A 13,728-nucleotide genomic window follows, 5' to 3' on the forward strand; every position below is an offset into this window, starting at 1 on the left:
AGGATTTCATTTTTTTTGCTGCAAAACAAGCTGACTCTTCAATTTGATTTTCCATTAAGGTTTTAAAACGATTCATACCATTTACTTGAAAAACAAAAGGGGAGGAACAGAGACATCATTCAACTGCTGGATGAATGTTCTATAAACTGCATGGACAGTTTATAGGACAGAGGGGGAAATCACCTCCTAAGAGGAATCTGACAATTAAAGGGAAGATTAAGGAGAAAAAGGAATGGTGATATACAAAAAGGTGCTATTCTTTTTGGCAAGAAAGCACACGTGATATTAAAAAATTTTTTCCAAATTTCTAGACATTTTATGAAGATGTGACTCATCATTGAAAGAACACAAGTTTTCAATAATTCCAAATACATTCAGTGTCGGGATTAACCATATAAGAAACAGCATAAAAGCTTTCTTTAGCAAACTAAAAGTATTTTTTTCACTAGGAAAATTTTCAAAAGCATCTCAAAGCTAAGTCAATGAATTCTTTTTAAATACTATTTATTTAGTTAAGTTTCAGTTACAAGGAGAGGGGGGATACACATCTTCCATGCACTGATTGGCCAGGTCGAAGACAGGAGCCGGCAGCTCCTTCCAGGAGTCTCCTGTGCGTGGCAGGCCATCTTGTGCCATTTTCTCCAGGCCGTTAGCAGGGACGGGATCAGTAGAGGAGCAGGCAAGGCAGAGGTCTGTCCCACAATGCTGGTCTGCAGTGAATCTTTTTAATTCATTTACTTTTTTTTTTTAAATAATTTACTTCTAAATGAAGAAGTCACTCTGAAATTTACAAACTATGGAGCCCAGTGCAATGGCCTAGCGGCTAAAGTCCTCGCCTTGAACGCACTGAGATCCCATATGGGTGCTGTCTTTTTTTAATTATTTATTTTTATTTTTTATTGATTACATTGCATTATGTGACACTGTCTCATAGGCTCTGGGATTCCCCCAACTCCTCCCCCTACCCTCTCCTCATGGTGGATTCCTCCACCTTGTTGCAGTATTACAGTTTAAATTCAGTCAGGATTCTTTCATTGCAAGCGTAGAGTCCAGCATCTTATTGTCCAGATAAATTCAACGGTTTCTTGGGGAGACCATCTCTGGTCTAAAAGCAGAGCTGGCAGAATATCATCCCGATCAATTAAAAGCCACAGCACAACATCACCATCAATTTACAACATTATGGGATTAATTGACAGGGTATTGAGTAACAAATATGTTAAAAAAAAAATGCAAGTTCTTAACCACATCCTGTGACTGCTTCATTGACATTTCAATTTTAATTTATACACAGAACCGGCTGCTATACACCTTAAAATGGCTATAGGGTACTATTCAGCTGTCTGTATTCAGCAGTTTATAGTGTTGAAGCTTAATTTTGCTGAACTTGGCAGATTTGGGGATAGTCTAAACTGGCTTATAACTCTAACAAGGCATAGGTCAACAGTTGAAGTGCAGAACAGTTTTAGGAGGGGTGTGCAGAGAAATCTTCAATACCCCAGTGAGGAGTAACTAATCTTTGTGCCCTACCTAGTAAGGCATGTGTGAGTCCACGCTGACCATTTCCTGTCTGGTTCCAACCTTTCCTTGTTATTCTGTCTATTCCAATCTCTGTGTGTGTGTGTGTGTGTGTGTGTGTGTGTGTGTGTGTGTGTGTGTGTGTGTGTGTGTGTTTTGGGGTGCGACCCCAAACACACCCCTGTGCGACCCCAAACACAGGGTCACTCCGGAGCGACCCTGATGGTTATTGCAAGATAGGTTGGGGATCCAAAGTTGGAACTAAGTGAGGACCAGAGGAAGCTCCTCTCCGTAGTCCTGAAGGAGGCTTACTATTCTTCTGTTTCTGCAGACTGCTCAAGGCTCCTGGCTGTTGTTCCGATGACCTTGGATCCTGCAAGGAAGAGTTCTTCCATCCCATGTGGTAGATCTTATCGGGGGTGGATGACCTCAGAGTTCTTGGCCTCCGAAGGCATTTCAGTTCCCCGTGGTCTCCTTGGCGGTTGGGATGTGGTCCTTGGTGCCCATCCTGATAGTCCTTGGTGAGGATCCTGCAGTCCCCAGGGTTGGGATACAAGCCTCCTCCTGTCCACCTGCTCCACCCTGGGGTCCTCCCCTGCTGTGTGCATATGACCTCCTATTAAGAGGCTGTCAGGATCACTCTTGATTCCACCTGTATATCTTTGTAGTTTTACTGCTGTCTAATGCTGATTCGAGTCTGTTGTCTGTAAGTTACCTGTTATGTTCCTGATAGGTTATATACTTCTCGTCTTCCTCTCACATTCTAAGGAGATGGAAGATTTCTCTGCTCTCCCTCCCCATTTCTGAGTAGCATAGGGTCTTAGAAGTATATTAGGTTTTACAACTCTGTGATGTGGAGCACAAGCAGTCTGACTCACATTGATTGTTGGTTCATTGGTTACATCACACTATCTTATTGCATGAGATACAGGTGCGTGTTGGTTCTAATCCTGGCAGCCCCGCTTCCCATCCAGCTCCCTGCTTGTGGCCTGGGAAAGCAGTAGAGGATGGCCCAAAGCCTTGGGACCCTGCACCCGCATGGGAGACTTGGAGGAAATTCCTCGCTCCTGGCTTTGGATCAGTACAGTTCTGGCTGTTGCAGTCACTTGGGGAGTGAATCATTGGACAGAAGATCTTCCTCTCTGTCCTCCTGTCTGTGTATCTGACTTTGCAATTAAAAAAATACAAACCTTGTATCTAGTTTTTCAATTACACTAAAACTCACTTCTAAGGTTTATTATTAACAGCCAAAATCCCAGGAGTAATTACAGTGGGACCTAATAGTGGACAATTAATTGCAGAGGATTCTCACTTTCTTATACTACTTGGTAGAGTTGAAACTGGCTAAAATTTAGTTTTTAAAGGCAGAACTTGGGGAGGAACTGAGTTAACACCCAAAACTTGATGGAAATTGAAGAAAATTAAAAAAGGCACCCCCTTCCCTATGCTGGGTCTGGGTAGGGATTACATAATTGCTTTTGTTTTTCTCTTAAGGTAGAAGTGGAGACATTCTTTCCAAGTCGATTCCTCCATCACTATTGCCAAACCACATCAACTTAGCCCAAAAATCTGGCAATTTGAAGTGTAAGAAAGACAATGTCAGGGGAAAATACTGACCTTAGAATCTACCCACCAGGTACTGTGTGCCCCTCCACAGGGACTCCCTGACACTGTGTTGTCCGTAAGTCAGCAGTCCTTGGAGCCCCAATCTTAAGGCTTTAAACAGAAGAATTTTAAAAATGGGACTTCAAAAATAGTTTATGAACTGTAAAACACCATACAGGCAACAAAAAGCGAAACGACTAGAGAAATGCAGACAACACAGAGAAAAAGTCTAGCATCCATCTTTTATTTTGACAAATGAACTTCACAGATTTTGCAAACTCCCCAATTTTCACTTACTTGAAAGACGAGAGACAAGGCATCTTAGACATGAAGGGAAGAATCAAATCGTACCAAGTTTTCAAGTTGTACACGTGAGCTGCGTTAGTGTGGCATTCAAGTGAGTGGTGACCAATATTCACTAGTTTCAAGTGTACCTATTAGAAACACGGACAGATCGGGGTTTGTTTTTACGATGTATTTATTTTACACATGGGAATGTTTTTAACCACAAGGTTTCATTATTAATACGTGTCGAAGTACTTGGCGTATGTATTTCCATTCGTGGTAGGCGCAGCTTCACAAATATTACACAAATAATGCTTTCTATCATTTCAACCGGAAGTTGAAACAAGAGAGGAATGTGGAGTTACGTGGCCGAAAATATTGTATTGATTGCACACTGACATAATGTCAGAATGCTAATCGTACTGTCCCTCAGGAATGACTTGCGGAAATTTCAAGTAATATTTGACCAGAAAACATTGAAAGCTTTCGTGTGCAAAGCAAGTGAAATGATGTCCTGATTCAATCTCGAATGACCTCGCACTACAGATTCGGTGTAACTGGTTTATTAGCACAGATTGCTAAGAGATTAACAATGACCCGGATGGTTCTGAAGTGTCTGTTCTTGTGGTTATTTTGTCTTTAATGTCTGTAAAATTTAGCGCTCCTCCATGGGAAGTTATAGCTTATTCTGCACTAGATACAGGTAACATGTATAGATTCAGGAAAAAAAAAATAACCTTTTCACCCTCAAGGAACGTAGTTTTAAATTACACAAAATGAGTTTGCCACCCACGTGTATGGAGAAATGTAAATGAACGGTCCACTTCCATAACCCTAAAACAGTAAACTCACATAAATGGGTAAGTGTTCCTACATATCTTACGAGCACTTTTCAATTGTCTCTGAACAAATTTAGTTGCCATCTAGAGAGAGATGTAACATGCTCTGCACATGTCCAAGAACTGGAGACGCCCCAGCTCTGTGGGACCCACGCACGGCTTCATTCACACTGCAGGCTGTCAACTCATTCCTCGTCCTGCGCGCTGCAGCTACACAAGTGTCAGCAAATTCAGGACTTCGCTTGGTCCCTATTGGGTCCCTCACAAACAGATTGAACATGTATACAAGTTAAACTTTAACGCAGTAATAAAGCTAGTCATTCAAACATAAATGAAGAACAGCACCCCAAGTCTTAAATTCGTATGTAGATTCAACAGCTAGCAGCATTTAAACATAGAGATAGTCCCATCTCACTTCTTCCCTTTCCTAAAGTGCCATTAGTAACTGGGCGGCCCCAGCATTTCAAGAACTACACTGTAAGTGTCTAATAGATTTAAGGGATCCTGGGGAAATAGGATTAAGCGTTTGAAATTTGCGAAAGGTTGCCGTAAGCCACAGAGACTACTAATGTATCAGTAAAATTAAAACTGTCCCTTACACGAGAACCATCAGGCCGATGGAAAGCTCACTCCACAGAAGCCTCGGCCCACTCCTCACTAATCGAATCGTCTCAATCAGAAACAGTTTCTGTAGGTAATTTTGACCTAAGCACCGTGAAATGCGGTTGTGCCAAGTGGAAGCAATGTTTGGTGATTCCCCAGGATAAAAAAAGGCAGCGAGTTTAGACTTCTACAACAGTAAAATCGGACAGAATCAGAATGAGATCATATTTACAAGTACCTTAGGTGGCTATGTTTATAAACTCTAAATTTGTGTCACCATTACTACCGTACCTTGGCACTGAGTGCAGTGATGTTAGCTCGTTGGAAACCATCCCACAAGTTAATTCCAGTGCACGGCTGCTCAGTAATTCAAATGGAAAAAAAAAAATAGCTGAACTGCCACTTACAAACAGGTGACCAATAGGATTCCTATGGTTATTCACATTATTCTTGAATTGCTACTTCTGCGTTTCAGCTCTCATCTGGCCCTCAGTAGTACCTCAAACATCAAATGCAATTAGTGAAAAAACGAAAAGGAGCAGCATGTAGCTTTGTTCTCACAAATACTACCAGCTTCACTACAATTTGAATTTAAAAAAAAATTTTTTTTGTTGTTGCTCTTGGAAGAGTAACCACTTAAAAAAAATTACATAAAAGAAGTGCAATGTATTCTGTATGGTATCCGGGAATGGGTAAAGCAAGGGAAGTCTAAATTATTGGCTGTCCCTCAAATCTAAATTCATCTCTGGTCCTCAGAAATGGGCAAGCGGGAGAGGAGAAGAGGGCAGAGGGGTAGGGGAGAGGAGGGCAGAGGGGGAAGGGAGAGGAGGGCAGAGGGGTAGGGGAGAGGAGGGCAGAGGGGCAGGGGAGAGGAGGGCAGAGGGGCAGGGGAGAGGAGGGCAGAGGGTAGGGGAGAGGAGGGCAGAGGGGCAGGGGAGAGGAGGGCAGAGGGGTAGGGGAGAGGAGGGCAGAGGGGCAGGGGAGAGGAGGGCAGAGGGGTAGGGGAGAGGAGGGCAGAGGGGTAGGGGAGAGGAGGGCACAGGGGCAGGGGAGAGGAGGGCAGAGGGGTAGGGGAGAGGAGGGCAGAGGGGTAGGGGAGAGGAGGGCAGAGGGGCAGGGGAGAGGAGGGCAGAGGGGCAGGGGAGAGGAGGGCAGAGGGGCAGGGGAGAGGAGGGCAGAGGGGTAGGGGAGAAGCAGGGCAGGTGTGGCTCGGCGGTGAGGAATCCTTGCAGACCCGCTTCTCCCAGGATGCCAGCCGCACGAGGCGGTCCAGCCCCTCACGAAGGCACCATCTAGCCTCACTCAGTCTTTCCGGGCTGTTTCTTATCCACACCGAGCATTTCACTCCTGCAGACACACCAACCTTAGAAGGTCTCCGGGAAATTCCTTTTACCCAAATACATTGGATTTAGGTCTCAATTTGAACGAGGAGGAGTGACCCTTGAGAGGTCGGTCCTCCTCCTCCTCTCCTTCCTCCAGTGGCTGCTCCGGGTCCCTGAAAGAGGGCGTAGTGTGAATAATCTGGGTTCGGAAGCGGATTTTGTTGAGTCTGGGTGGTTTTAACCGTCCACTGGAGCTCCCCGAGGCTTTGCGCCCGGGGTCCTTTGCTTTCCCTCCAGCCCAGCCCTCTGGCAGGTGGTGGTGGTGGTGGTGGTGGTGGTGGTGATGGTGGTCGCCTCCATCCTCCAGGACGTGCGAGAGCCTGTAGGTGATGAGGTGGGAGGGTAGCATCCTGGACAGCCTCCAGCGCCCCCCGACACCGCTGCCAGCGCTCTCCCCTTCCAGGTCGTCCAGGGCCCCCACCAGGCTCTTGATCTCCTCCGCGATGCTCTGGCTCAAGTACTGGGAGGCCTTCCTGCCGCTGTAATCCCTGATGTCCACGTCGGCGTCATAAGCGCCCACCAGCAGCTTCACCACCTCCACGTGCCCGTGCATGGCCGCCAAGTGCAGAGCGGTGTAGCCCCCGCTGGTCCTGGCGTTGATGTTCACCGGCAGCTGGTGCTTGTTGGCAAAGTTGACCAGCATGGCTAGCAGCTCCTGCCGGCCGTGCTTGGCGGCCCAGTGCAGGCAAGTGAAACCAGTGATGAAGTCCCGCTTGGCCAGGAGGCCAGGTTCGCAGGCCAGCAGCCCTTCCAAGCTGTCCCACTTGCCTTCGGAGGCCGAGAGCATCCAGGCGTGCTCCAGGGGGTCCAGGGTCACGGAGCCCCCGCCGCCGCCGCCACTGCTGCTTTCTTCCTCGGCTGAGGACGACGCCAGGGAAGCGCTGTCTGAGTCGCCGGTGCTTCTGCTGCGCCCTGGCCCGGAGGTGCTCCTTCTCAGCTGCGGGGAGCTGCCCACCACGAGGTCTCGGACGTTATGGCGGACAGGCCTGGGGGTGTGGGATCCTCCAGGGGGGCTGCGCTCGTTCCCCTCCTCCTCGCAGTGGCTGATCGGGCGCTCCAGGTTCTCACCGAGAGCGGGGACCGACGCCCCGGCCAGCGGGTGGCCATCGCTCTGCGAAGTCTTTCTCGGGGTCCCGCCGTGGCCACCCGTGACCAAGGACGCGCCATGGTCAGGTTCGCGGCCCTGTCCGGGAGGCGCCTGGCTCGCTTCAATCTCCTGGACGCCGGGAACGTCTTCGGGGGATGCCGCCCCGCAGAAGTCGCCGTTCTCCCCGATCTCCCGCGGCTCGGCTGGGCTGTGGATGGCCTCGTCGGGCGCTGGCGCGGTGGTCACTTGGACGCGGGGCGGGTCCCCGGCGGGTGAGGGGGACAGCTGGCCCTCGCCGAGGAGCGCGTTCCCAGGGGGAGCCGGGGTCCCCTCCACTTGGGGAGGCGGCCCGGGGCACAGCTTCCTCTTGAGGTGCACGTACTTGGTGCCGTCGGCAGGATCGGTGCGCACCACGGCCACGGCGTTGACCACCTCCTTGAAGCGGGCGCGGGCTCGGGCGCGCTGCTCCGCCTCGCCGCCCAGGGCGCCCCTGAAGTGCTGCACCAGCTCAGCCTGCCGGGCCCGGCCCCCGCGCTCCGCCAAGAAGCGCAGCACCTCCTCGGGCCCCGGCTCCGCCTCGGAGCTCGGCGCCTCCGGGGTCTCCATCGGCGGTCACTCAGCCAGGCCCCATGGCGGGGACCGAGCCGAGGACGGACGAGGCCGGGCAGGCCGGGCGGGCTCCCACAGGACACCGCCTGACGGGGCCGGCCACGCCCACCGCGCCACGCCCCATCGCCACGCCCACTTCCGGCTCGCGCGCCCGGAGGAGTGAGGGGGCTGCGCGCCGGGCGCCCCTACCACCACCACCGCCACGGCGGTCCCGCCCACTTCCGGCCTCCGTTCCCGCCTGGACTCCTAACGCCCTGTTCCTCACGTTCCGACTCGCTCCGGGTCGCGGCCGCCCCGCTCCGGCCCGCCGCCGCCTGGCGTCCACCAACCAGGGCCGATGGGCGCTGCCGCGCCGGCCACGCCCTGCCCCGCGGAAGCCGCCCGCCCGTTAGCCGCCCCGCCCCGCGCCCCGCCCGTTAGAGCCGCCCTCCCGCCGCCCCGACCACCAGGCTGCCGTGCGCCCCCGCCGCGACCATGGCCTCCCCTCAGGTGGCGCGGCCCCAGGTGAGTCCCGCGTCCGGCGCCGGGCACCGAACCCCCTGCCCGAGCCCCGGCGTCCCAGGGGCGAGCCACGGGGGACGGCCCGCAGCGGCTCTGCCCGCCTCCCGGGGCTGTGGCCCGCGGCCGAGCGCGCAGCGGCGGGGAGGGTCCCGCGCCCCGAGCGGTTCTGGGCACTGGTGACCGTGCGCTCCCTGCGCCCTTCCTGCCTTCCCCGGCTTTGCCCTGCTCCCGGGGCGAGCCCTGCCCTTCCCCGGCTTTGCCCTGCTCCCGGGGCGAGCTCTGCCCTTCCCCGGCTTTGCCCTGCTCCCGGGGCGAGCTCTGCCCTTCCCCGGCTTTGCCCTGCTCCCGGAGCAGGCGCTGCCCTCCCCGGCTTTGCCCTGCTCCCGGGGCGAGCGCTGCCCTTCCCCGGCTTTGCCCTGCTCCCTGCGCCCTTCCTGCCTTCCCCAGCTTTGCCCTGCTCCCGGAGCGAGAAGATGCCTTCCCTGGCGTTTCCCTGCTCCCGGGCGAGCTCTGCGCCCCTTCCAGGTCTTCCCTGTTCCCGGGCGAGCCCTGCCCTCCCCAGGCTTTGCCCTGATCCTGGGGCAAGCCCTGCCCTCCCCAGGTCTTCCCTGCTCCCGGGGCGAGCCCTGCCTTTCCCAGCTTTTCCCGGCAGCTGGGCTGTCCTGGCTGCCTCCATTCCCACTCCTTGGCTTCCTGAGTACGTGCTCCAGGGTTCTCCTCACTTTTGCACTTACCCTCATCTGTTTATCTTGTTTGATAACCTCAAAGTATGGTCACATCGAGGTTTTTTTTTTTTAATTACCATTATTTAACTTTTTAAAAGATTTGTTTATTTGAAAGGCAGAGTTACCTTGAAATGGAGAGATCTTCCAGCTGCTGTTCCACAAAGGGCCTTTACAGCCGGAAGAAAGTCAAGGGTTTCACTTTGGGGTCCCATGGTCTTAGCAGGGAGCTGGATTAAATGTGGAGGGCAGGGACTCTAACCACAGCCCAGATGGGATGCCCGTGGTGGCTTACCACGCTATGCCACAGCATGGGCCCCCTGTACTTGATAAAGGGTGTGCAAGTTCATTATGCTTCCAGAGTCTTGACGTTCAGCGACCTGGCTGTGCCAGTGGAATGTGCCAGTGAATTCCTTTCTTTGAAAACATTCCTTTGAGCCCGTGGTCCCTGAAGCCCAGTGCCCTTCAGAAGCCCGGCTCGGGCAGTCTCCTGCACGGAGAAGAGTTCAGTATGTAGGAACAGAAGGCAGCAGAAGGCGATTTCCTTTTCAAGATTTAGTTAGTTCATGAGTTATACATAAAAAAAGCAGAGTTACAGAGAAAGAAGGAGGTCTCCCCCTCACTGGGTCACTCCCCGAGTGGCTAGTCCAGAGTCTGGAGCTGGTCTGTGTTAGTCATGGGTGCAGGGCATCTGTTCTCTGGGCCATCTCCCAGTGCAGTCCCGTAACAGGTGGCAGAAGTTGGGCAGCTGGGACAGTCATGGGTGCAGGGCCTGTGTCCCCTGGGCCGTCCTCTGCTGCATTCCCAGGACGTGAGCAGGGGTGCACGACACAGGTCGCGAAGCCCACACTCGTGGGATGCTAACGTGCCCACGCACGGTGCCATGAGAATTTTGATGTGGCGTTTTGGTAGAAGGCCTGTCCTTAACGTGCTTGAGGTCATCTTTCTCCGGAGACACTTGCAGATTTCACTGTAGTCGAGGGACAGTAGGTGAGGTCCTCTATGCTCCTGACTCAGTTTCCCTCAGTGTCTTTAACACTGTGTGGATCACAGCAGCTGTTGACACTGATGCGATGAAGATGAAGATGAAGGATGCTTCTGTCCGGCCAGGGGTACCACATGTGCAGCCACACGCAGCTCATTTCTCAGGTTCCCTCCATCACTTCCGGCAGTCAGCCACTTAGTTTTCATTTCTGCAATTCTGTCATTCCGAGGCAGTCACATGATCAATATGTAATCTTTTTGCCCCCTTTTTTCCCCCACTGGCGGGGGGGGTGGTGCGGAAGTTGTGTGAAGAGCCTGCAGTCTGTTGCAGGTGTCAGTAGCGGCAGAGTGGTATTCTGTGGTGTGGATGGACCACGCCCTGTCTGCAGGCTGGGGAGGTCGAGGTACTGTGAATGATGCTGCTGTGACACAGTGTAAGCCCAAGGCTTCCCCTCTAGGAATACAGGTGCTGCTGCAGCAAATGCTGCCTGAGCGTTTACCTTTAAAACAGCACCACACTGCTTCCCAGAGCAGCTATAGCAACCAGTTCCAGTTCCTCCACGTCCCTGCCAACATTTGATGTTGTCAGATTTTTAATTTGGTCCTTACTGGGGGGGGGGGCAGTCCTTCATTAGGATTTTAATGAGCATTTCCCTAAGGATAAATGTTGGAATTCCTTTCTTGTGCCTGTTTGCGTATGTATGTATGTGTGTCCTCTTTTGGGAAATGTTTCTTCATTTCTTGCCACTAGGCAATAAAATTCTGTTTTAGAAGAATACATTGTCTAAATGTTTCCTAATTAGAACTTGAATGTATCCTGGTTAGATGTGAGTCCTTTTCTGATACATGGCTTGTAAACGTTTTTTTCTCAATCTAGTTGGTCTTTTGGAAAAAGTTTTAAATTTTGAAGTTGATTTTATCAAGTTTCCCTTTTACAGGTTGTGCGTGTGTTATCCAGTTTAAGGCTTTGCCTAACTCTGCATCCCGGAGATGCCGTTTTCCCGACAGTTACATAGACTGTTCTACCCTTAATGCTACCATCCATTTGGAAATGGCTTTTCTGTGTCAGATTTCAGTCAAGGGCCCACATCATAGGTGGTCATTTAACCTGCTGCACTATGCGATTTTAACAGTTTTTAGATAGAAGAAGACTCACAAACGTACTGAGGGTTCGTGCCTTGCCCAGGGTGTCAGACTGGTTGCTGTTGATAACTGCCCGGTGCCTCCAGAGTTGCCCTTGCTGTGAATTGCATGCATATCAGGATCTAGGTGTTGGCTGGCTAATTATTGCTGGTGGTGATAGTGGATCTTAAAATAATGTTGAGAACAATGTGCCGTTTTCCTGTCCCTGTAATTCTCCTAAGATTGTCTTGAAGTCCTGTCCGAAGCTTTGCCATTGTTGTCCTCGTGTCTCCTTTCCTGTTTTCTTGGCAACGCTCCTCTTTCCTCTTCAGTTGTGTTTAAGTGACCGTGCTTTTGGTACCTTTTCTTGGTGGCTTTGCTTTGTGTCTTGAAGTTGAGATTCTTGGCTCTTTGCTTTCATGTCCTAGCGTTAATTAGCACCTTTGTGCCTCTGCGTGCTCTGCCTCTGCACTCATTACAGTGTGATGAAAGACCCGGTCCTGCTGGGGAGCCCCCGCCCCTTGGCTTGTCAGACTGTCCTTGGGCACTTAGTCATGCTGCCCCGCAAGCTTTTGTGTTGTTACTTAATGTTTTGTGTGAGTAATTTTAGTGAGCTCTGTTTTTTTTTTTCTTTTGAATTAGATGATTTGTCTTCAGGAAGAGCAATCTTCATCATTCTTTGTACCTTCTCGTGTCTTCGAGGGCAGGTGCTGTGGGCTTTATTGGGGAACTAGGATCACCTTGGATCATTTGATTCTTGCTGAATGTTAAACAGATAAATTATAAATGCTTTCAGGTTATTTCTGGACAGATCGGCATCATGAAATAGTCCCAGATGCTAAGTATTTGTCTCCGTTGAGTAATTGGTAGATTAATTTTGACATATGGGAGAGAAGAATGGCGGTCTTAAGTTTTTAGATTCAGCTAGGGATGTCCTCTCTCTAAGATGTACAAAGCTTGTCTTCCAAAAACAAAATACTTCCTTCTCCAGGATTTTTCAAGGACATCTTTAAATCTTATATTTTCTTCTGATTTTATCTGATAGGAAGTTTGATTTAGGGGATGCTATATTTTAAATTTTTATGTGACATCCTTTAGGATTTGTTGAGTACTAATTTGAAGATTATGGGGATAGGAATCTTGTGTTTCTCATAGTCTCAAACACATCCCTGAGGGATTTAAAACTCTCACTTAAAGCTAAAAAGGCAGACATCATTATTTAGTATCCTGGGATATAGCACTTAAAATTTGTTAGCATTATTTCTTTAAATAAATACGTACCTTTTCCTCCAAAGTTCCTTCTCTTTCGAATTTTATTTTTGGCAGTTATTCACACTTGTGTTTCTTAAAAACAAAAATCCAGTGTTTTGTCAGTGAGAATTTATCTGAAGCAGTTGAGATAAAAGTAATAGTTTATTACATCCTAGATGAATTTCAGGACATATCTAAAAGTGAATTTTTGGTCCCTAATCTTGAAATCCAGAGTTATATTTGGGCACCTGTTTTTCTGTTTGGATGGAATGACACGGCAGCAGGTGTGTGCTGTTTCTCTGGTGACTCACAGACCTTGCTGTCACAGACAGGTGAGGCTGCTGGTTTTACCTGGGCATGAGCATTTCCTTCTGTGCCAGCTTCCTGCTGATGCGCACTGGGTGAGGCAGCAGCTGACCACAGGGGATTTTGGTCCTTTCCCCCATCTGGGCGTTCTGGGCTCCCAGCTGTAGCCTGGCTCTCAGTGACATTGGAGGAGTGAACCAGTGGATGGGAGGTTTCTGTTTGTCTCTCTGTGCCTTTAAATAAAGTGAAAATAAATTTTGAAATATAAAGAAATAAGCAAAGTTTGCCCCCATTGGACAAGTCTTAAGTACTGGCTGTTTTGGAACAGTGCTGGTTGTCTTTCTGTGTGTTGAAGTTTTGATTTCTTGAGCGTAGTTACCATATTCTCAAGAACTAACTGTACTGGGAATTCGGGAATTCTGTATCTGTTTCATTATGCTTTTGCAGGCACTACAATATTTGTGATTATGGAATTTATAAATCAGTGGGTAAAGTTTCTGAAAGAGTACTCAGTGTTGAGCTTTGGAAAGGAAGGAAACACCAAACAGTGTGAAAGAGTCTTGAAATGAGGGTGGGGGAAAGTGAAGCTTTGGATTCCTACTGCTTCTGTCGGAGGGGAGGTGTGTGGAGACTGTAGGAAGAGGAAGTGAACCAAGAAGATGGAGAGGCGGGAAGGCTCTGCAGCCTCCCATTTCCCAGTTAAAACTGCTGTGGTGTCTTGATCCATTTTAAGCATCCTAATTATTTTGATACTTAATCCCTGAGACAACTGGTAGATATAAAATATGTGGCAGTTTTGTAGAGATTGCACAGTAACCCAGTAGCTAGTTCACAAAGGATGTTTCGCAGAAATGCTTCTTGCAAGAAGATGTGATTATATAGAAGGTATAGAATGATTTTTCAGGAATATCAGA

The 13,728-nt window shown here is 49.8% G+C and overlaps 2 protein-coding genes across 3 annotated transcripts in view; one reads left to right on the forward strand and one right to left on the reverse strand.

The window, feature by feature from the left end:
* Window positions 1-6,239: 6,239 nt before the first annotated feature.
* SOWAHC (sosondowah ankyrin repeat domain family member C) lies at window positions 6,240-7,925 on the reverse strand. The gene is made up of 2 exons (XM_040975724.1): window positions 7,656-7,925; window positions 6,240-7,604 (listed from the first exon to the last, which is right to left on the reverse strand). Exons 1-2 carry the CDS (start codon window positions 7,923-7,925, stop codon window positions 6,240-6,242), a joined length of 1,635 nt encoding a protein of 544 aa, XP_040831658.1.
* Window positions 7,926-8,385: 460 nt separating this feature from the next.
* SEPTIN10 (septin 10) overlaps window positions 8,386-13,728 on the forward strand; it is a 56,208-nt gene continuing 50,865 nt past the window's right edge. For both annotated transcript variants that reach the window (XM_040975499.1, XM_040975500.1), the window contains exon 1: window positions 8,386-8,432. In XM_040975499.1, coding sequence (XP_040831433.1) covers window positions 8,403-8,432 — 30 coding nt within the window. In that variant the 5' untranslated portion in view covers window positions 8,386-8,402. The remainder of the gene's footprint in view (window positions 8,433-13,728) is intronic.

The sequence above is a fragment of the Ochotona curzoniae genome, unplaced genomic scaffold, assembly GCF_017591425.1.
Source record: "Ochotona curzoniae isolate NIBS_2020 unplaced genomic scaffold, NIBS_Ocur_1.0 contig_2688, whole genome shotgun sequence".
Classification (NCBI taxonomy): domain Eukaryota; kingdom Metazoa; phylum Chordata; class Mammalia; order Lagomorpha; family Ochotonidae; genus Ochotona; species Ochotona curzoniae.